The following is a 7,665-nucleotide window of genomic DNA, read 5'->3' on the forward strand; positions in this document are numbered from 1 at the left end:
AGAAGGGGCTATAGAGATGCTCTATTTAAGAGGTATAGATACCCATGGTTGGGGTACTGATACTTGGCAAATAGAAGCTCTTAGGACAAAATGTATTGATACCCCAAGCTAAGAGTATCAATACTTTTCAACCATAATAGGTGTAAGGGGGCTGCCTAGTTTACAAGTATTGATACCTGTTGAAAGTTATCGATACTAATAGCCTATTTTTACAAAATAATATGATTTTGACTTGTTTTTCACATGGAAATAGTTCTTCAACTTGAATTAAACCCCCAACTAATTTTACGATTATTCGAATCCACTTAAATGGTTGTGGTATAATAAATGGCATGTTTTCCTCATGGATTTGGTTTTAAAGTTAAATGTGCATGGTTTAAACTAAAGGTATGGTTTTATAAATTCCTCCATCTTTATGTCTGTTCCTTTCTTATGTTCACTCAATGAGTTATGTATTCACCTTTTCAAATTTCATGTTTTTGGTTTTCAAATCAATAGATACTCGAAGCCTAAGACTTGGAGAGGCTTTTTTTAACCCTTTTTGATAGGTTTACACTAAAAGCATTCAGTAGCATCACCTAGCCCCAGTGTCGACTTTGTTGTCTAGCCTTGTATTTATTTTGTACTTATGAGATGTTAGGACACATAGTGATGCAGCCATAGGTTGGCACACGTTCTATAATTGTATAGTAATGACATGTACATATATGCATATATTGTGGATGATAGTAGCACATGGTTGTGCAATATATTAACATTTTTGTACATAAAAATATAAAATGAAGGATATGTAATTGAACATACCTTATAAAAGCGTGTACAGATTGTGTATGAATACGAGGCTTGCTTGAGCTTAGTGGACCTTACTTATTAAGCCCTTGTGCAGGTCATGGCTCGAGTTTGGATCGTGACAATTATGTTGTTAAGAGGGAGTGTGATGCATAACCATATCTTGTTTGCAAACTTTAGAAATTTCTATATGGACTCAAATATGCCACAAAGGTAGTTGAATTGTAAGTTTAGTGAGCCACTTCTTGAATTTGGTTTCACTTAGTCAAAGTGAGATTATTCCCTCTTTATTAAGATTACAAAATAAGGTGATTTTGTTACCATTTTGGTCTATATGGATGACATAATTTGGCAAGTTCTTCTGTTAAGGCCTCTAATGCAATTAAGAATTTTTTAAAATCAAACTTCAAGCTTATATCCAACTTCAAGCTTAAGGATCTTGGTATCCTTATGTACTTCTTAGGATTAGAGATAGCTAGAACACATAAAAGAATTTCGATTCGTCAAAGAAAATATACTCTAAACTTGCTTACTAAGTATGGTTTTCTTGGATCTAAACTTATCTCAGCCCTTATTGACTATTGTCATAAGCTGTCAAACGAGGATGGTGACGATCAATTGAAAGATGCCAATGTTTATAGATAATTGATTGGTAAACTTCTTTATCTTACATTCACAAGGTCGATCATCTCCTATGCAGTTCAAGTTTCATCTCAATTTATAGATAAACCTACTAACTCTCATATGCAAGTTGCTCATAGGGTATTGAGATACATAGAAGGTGCACCAGGATAAGGAATCTTTATGTCTTCTCAATCTAATATGCTTTTACAAGCTTATACAGATAGTGATAAGGTAAGATGTCAAGGTTCAAGGAAGTTTATGACTGTTTTGGGATTTTTCTTGGTGACTCTCTCATTAGTTGGAAATCTAAGAAGCAATATGTGTAGCCAGAAGCTTCAATGAGGTAGAATATAGAGCAATGATTGCCACATGTTGTGAAATTATGTAGATTTTATTTTTGTTAAAGGACCTTGGAATTAATAATAGTAATGCTGTCAAACTTTACTGTGATAACCAGTATGCAAGTCACATCTTTAAAAATCTCATATCCCATTAAAGAACTAAACATATAGAAGTTCATTGTCATTTTGTTAGAGATAAGGTGCTAGTAGGATTCATTTCACCAAGCTATATGCATACTTCTATGCGGATAGGTATTCTGTTTACCAGGACAATTCAAATCACTCCTTAGCAAGATAAGCATTCCTAATATCCATACTCATCTTGAAGGGCAGTGTTAGAAACAAATGATGCAAGGCACGTGCCTCTAATGTGTTGCAACTGATGATATGACCCTGCTGATGTAGAAAGTTAGGCTGATGTATATAGGCTTTAGTTAAGTTAGTTGATGGATTGATTTTATATAATTTTGTTTTGTTCTCCATTTCTGTTATTTTCTGGTAACTTCATTACCAGAATAGATTTTGTGCATATAAGCTTAATTTGAGCAATTAATCAATACAATGAAATTTCTCCCAATTAATCATCTCTCAATTGCTTGCCTATGCCAAGTTTAGAAAATCAACAGTTCTGAACGAGCTACCGCCTGTGCCGAAACAGTTTGCTTCACCCCTAATGTGCAACAAGCTACAACTAGAAAAACGGGAAGCTAATTCCTTCATACCTTCAACAAGCACGCCTCCTCTCTAAAAACAAATTCCATCATTCTTAACTCTCGAATCACTTCCAAACAATCCCTTTCCACCAGCACTTCTTTGCTATTTGAAGTCCTAAGGCATCTGCCAAAGCTGGATCTGGTATAGCTGACTTTGGTGTTACCACACAAGCTAAAATGGCACCAGTATGGTCTCCGACCACAACACTCAAAACAATTTCCATTGATCTGCTGCTGAAACCCATCTCCTATTCACAAAATTTGAATTTTGTATAATAGCTTAAAATCAAACCTCTTCATACCTCTCCAGCACCTTCAGTGCTATAATCACGCAACTTGTCACTGACAAACAGGTTCATGCAGACATTTATTCCTACTCATCCAGTTAGTTCAAGCTATAACCCAGATTTTAGCTGAATTATTCTCATTCAGCTGGTCGAAGGAACTGCTTGCATAGCTCCATAACATTGCGATTGACTTGGAACTCAACACTAGTGGACCAAAAAGGAGTCCTCCAAAACCTGTTGACTCCACCTACACCAATGAAAACCTCCTGATCGTGGCATATGTTAACAGCTTCTGTTAATATCCATTCTCATGAACAAGATTGATTCTTGATGGCATATTAGTGTTCCAAGGAGCTTTCCAAATAGCATTACTATTGTTCATCTAATTATCTGTAAAAATATTATTACAACTTCAAAGTAGTTCATCAGGCAACCACTTCTTGCGGAGTGGTGTACTCTCGATGATAATAGCATCCTCAGTAAATATTTGGGCTAGTAAATCCCTCCTCCAGCACACTTTGTCAATCTATAAGATCTGCCACCATCACAGGATGAAGTAGCTCCACATCCACTACATCACTTCAATTTTATCCCAAAATATTGATAGAAAAAACCCACACTCAAGCCAACAGGTTTCTCCCTTGACTTACTGATATTTGTAACAGTTATATATCCTTTCTACTCATGCAAAAAGTTTTAGCAGCTCCATCCCTGTTGAGCACATCATCACTTGCCACTTTGAGATGAAATAATTCATATATCACAGATGACTATTGAAGAGAGTAAAGGATCAGAGGCTCCACTAATAATTGCACCTTTGTTTCTAACTTGCAGCAGATAATCCAAAGCTCTCTTTGTAATGATCTCACCAGGGACCATTACAGGAATACCTGGTGGATATGGACATATGAGCTCTCCACAAATTCTCCCAAGACTCTCTCCAATTGCCACTTTCCTTTTACTTGCAAAGAAGGATTCTCTTGGATTAAGAGACATAGTACTATCAGTAAAGGGTGATGAACCACAATGGTCTACTTTCTCTTTTATCTTTTGAAAAGAAAAGGATGCTGCAGATATCTTCTTTATTCCGGATGCAAGCCTCTGAATATGGTCTCTAGAAGTTCCAAGGTTAATTGCAAAAGAAATAGATCGAGTCCCAACAAGTTCAGAGATGACTCCATGATCCCTATATAACATCTCATCTGCTTCAAAACCAGATAAACCAAGCTGCCAAAACCCAAATGTGAGCCGCAATGGATCAATCAGAGGAAAGCTAGAAATTCCTGGTGTGCCAAGCACTGAAATACCTGGAATATTTCGGATAAGGTTTTTAGTTTCAAATGCCAAATCTATTGCATTATTGAAAATAGTTTCTGGATTTTCACTTAGTTGAGCTCTAGCTGCATCTAGTGATGCCAAAAGCAGATAACTAGGACTTGTGCTTTGAAGAGTTTGAAGGCATCTACAGATTCTTTCTCTGTCTACAATATTCCCAGACATATGTAACATTGATGACTGTGTGAGAGAGGAGAGGACCTTGTGAGTAGATTGCACAGCCAGATCAGCTCCCTGCTGGAGGGCTGAACAGGGTAGCTTGTGATGAAATCCTAAGTGTGCTCCATGAGCCTCATCAACAATCACAGGGATTCCATAAGAATGACACAGCTTCGAAATGTCTGTCACGTTGCTACAGATACCATGGTAAGTAGGGGAAGTGATGAAAACTGCACCTATTTTTTGACCTTCCATCTGCAATTCCTTGATTGCTTTCTCTACCTGTAAAAACATCTATGTTAAGTCATATTGGAATATAATGCTGAGGAAGGAAAAAAAAGTAAAAATATTAAAAACATTTCAACAGAATTATTTTTATTGGAGACTTACCTCTGATAATGTAACACCACCAGCAATGTCCCAATGGCAATCATACTCAGGGATAATGTATTTGGGTATGGCACCAGATAATACCATGGCAGAAATGGCTGATATATGAGAACTCCGAGGTAGAATCAAATATTCTCCCGGGGAGCAAGTTGCCATTACTGCAGCATGGATTCCACAGGTGGTACCTCCAACAAGAAACCATGTCTCTGATGATCCAAACAGGTTGGCTGCTTGTTTTTGTGCCTCTAAAATGGGTCCCTCTGGAGAAAATAGGTTGTCAAGCTCCGGAAGCTCAGGTAAATCATGAAGGAATGGTTTTAAACCAATAAGCTGAACTAAGGAAGATGGTGCAGCCCGTCCCCTGTTATGCCCTGGAAAATGAAAACTAGCAGCATTTTGCTCAGCTGAAGTTTTCAAGGCACTAACCAATGGAGGCAGGCTATTTGGCTGCACAATCTCAGAGTTTGCATTTGGAATTTTGTCTCTGGTGACTAATTTGGCGGTTTCTATGGTCTCTTTATCTTTCTTCTTTCCTGGCTCTATGATGCTTCTTTCCTACAAGAATTTTAAGAATAAGCAGATGCACATTGTCAATGTTTTGGTCCCTGACAAACAAACTAGAATGATTGAAATCTCCAAAATTTTATTTAATTTTACATAAGACATTTGGCACATATTTTTCCCCTTTTCATTTTTTAATCTGTTATGCATCTTTTTTTCTTTTGAGAGTGAGGGAAAGGGCACAAAGGGAAATTACATTCATCTGTTTTTATAAGCAAACTCACAAACTGACCATGAAAAATACAATCTGCAGCTCCTAAACTTAACCAAAACCAACTTCACTGATGTTTTTCCCCTATCTCAAACCAAACATGTGGACACTGAATTAAGCCTGAAACAATACGTAAATTCATATAATTTCCAGCCAGAAACTAGGGCACATGACTGAGATCCATAGCTTGGAGTACCACAACTAGGCAATCAGTTCCAAATGTCCAAAGTCAACATGTCTGAGCGTACACTTCTTAATCCAATCATAACAAAAGCTGTTGAAACTGAAGTTTATTGTCTGGCAATAAATTTGATGTTAGAAGTCGATGGGAGAGAAACACTACCAAAGTCAAAACCTTGCCCCTTTCGCTAGTTTGTAAGATGCCTAAATTTCTAGCATTATCCCAATATTATACATATCATTCGCAAACTTCAATTATCTTTCAGACAGACAGAGGAGTTCAACTAATGTCAAATCATGTAATTGCTGTCCGTGAAGATAAGCCGGCAATGGACATTGAAGAAAATTTCAAGGTAAAAAATAAATAAAAAACCGAAAGGCAAAGTCCAGGGATACTCGAAGCTATAAGAGATCAAAAACCAAGGGTAATAACAAGGAAAAGAAATGGGCACTGACCTTAGAAGCAACAATAGGACTAGTTGTTATTGAAGAAGTAGGCAGCAGCAGAAAACTCTGGGAAAGAGCAAACGCAGATGTGAGTGGGAAATTGGCTACATTATGATATATGAATGAAAAGCAAAGAGAGTCATAATACAGAGTCCCGTAAGGAGGAGGAGACAGAGACTGAGACCATTGCAGGGGAAGTTGGTTATTGAGTAGCTGCAGATGGTGAAAGAGCGGCTGTCTGTGTGAGGATTATCCTCCAAATGCTTTTGAATTTTAACTAAAATCACATGGAAACACCTTTTAAATGTTCCTGTGGGCGTAGATATGTCTTCAAAATGTAGAGCTCTCCATCTAAATATCTTTAAAAATATTCATTTTTTTTATTTATACATCATTTAATGAAATATATATATTTTATTAAAAAGGACAAAAATAAGGATCCAAGATGACGAAATAAATCTTAATAGTGAAACGACCTAATTTAAAAATGATCTGCAAATTTTAATTTATGCATGGATTTTTTTACTCAACATTATGCATCGTTGTTAGATTCTTTTAAATTCTATAAGTGAATTTATGTAATTGACATGCATTCATATTTATTAATAATTTCATTAATTTTTTAATATCTTTAATTATAAATTTAAATTCAAGATTTTTCTTTAATTATAATCAATGGACATATAATAACTTTATAAACTTTTTTGTGAAGTTTTAAAATTTAATTACCATTAAATTTTTTTAAAGTTACCGGCATGGCAACAATAATTCCATTAACGATAATCGATCATTTTTATTTTTTTTAAATGGATAAAATAAAAAATATATCTTAATTTAAAAAAAACAAAATTTTAAATTAAGGAATGAAAAATTAGTAAATTTTAGATGTATAACAAGGAGGGTAAACATGTGAAGACAATGGCCAAAGGCAAAGAGGTGTGGTTCTTTTGAATCCACAAATGATTGATGCCATGAATTCCCTATGGTGGCCTTATAAATATATATCAGTATGAAGATTGGTCCTTATTACTACAATCATTTTGTATATGGTTCGATTATAAAATTTTAGGGTCGCTTTAGTTCTTCTTTCTATTCTCCTTCAATCCTTTTTTCTTCCTCCTATCTTTCTCATTTCTCTTGTTTGGTCCTCTCCTTCTTTTCGATTTCTTTATCAACAGAGTAAAGCATGAGATGCACATGGAAGAAGTCATCTGAGCAGCACATGCAACAATTGAAAGATCTGGGAGTTAGTTGGAAGTACATGATCCAGAAGCACATGCTACAAAGTTAGTTTGTTAGTTAGGAAATAATTTAGTTTAAGTTAATTTTGTTTCCAATTAATTAAGGTATGATTAGTTAATGTATTAGTTAATGTAATCATCAAATTAAAGAGCAACTATATATACTTGTTACAAAATAGTATGCCATTCTTATTCAATTACCCAATAGTACATGCTTATATATAGATATGAGCTGAGAATAGAAAAAGAAAAAAAAAAGACCCAATGGTACATGCTTATATACAAATATGAGTTGGGAATAGAAAAGGAAAAAAAGGACTATAGCTTAAACTATTGTTGTATAAAAAGAGCAATCAATAATTCAATTATAAGAAGTAATCATATTGC

At 35.2% G+C, this 7,665-nt stretch overlaps 1 protein-coding gene across 2 annotated transcripts; it reads right to left on the bottom strand.

The window, feature by feature from the left end:
- On the bottom strand, positions 2,210–6,318 carry LOC18589478 (arginine decarboxylase). Of its 2 annotated transcripts, none has more exons than XM_007014463.2 (4): positions 6,222–6,318; positions 6,047–6,103; positions 4,639–5,193; positions 2,210–4,530 (listed from the first exon to the last, which is right to left on the bottom strand). In XM_007014463.2, the coding sequence occupies exons 1-4, from the start codon at positions 6,222–6,224 to the stop codon at positions 3,508–3,510; spliced, it is 1,638 nt and encodes a 545-aa protein (XP_007014525.2). In that variant the 5' UTR covers positions 6,225–6,318; the 3' UTR covers positions 2,210–3,507. The 2 variants fall into 2 exon arrangements, with proteins under 2 accessions (XP_007014525.2, XP_017982007.1); XM_018126518.1 differs by having other exon boundaries at positions 6,186–6,318.

Source organism: Theobroma cacao, chromosome 9, assembly GCF_000208745.1.
Source record: "Theobroma cacao cultivar B97-61/B2 chromosome 9, Criollo_cocoa_genome_V2, whole genome shotgun sequence".
In the NCBI taxonomy this organism is placed as follows: domain Eukaryota; kingdom Viridiplantae; phylum Streptophyta; class Magnoliopsida; order Malvales; family Malvaceae; genus Theobroma; species Theobroma cacao.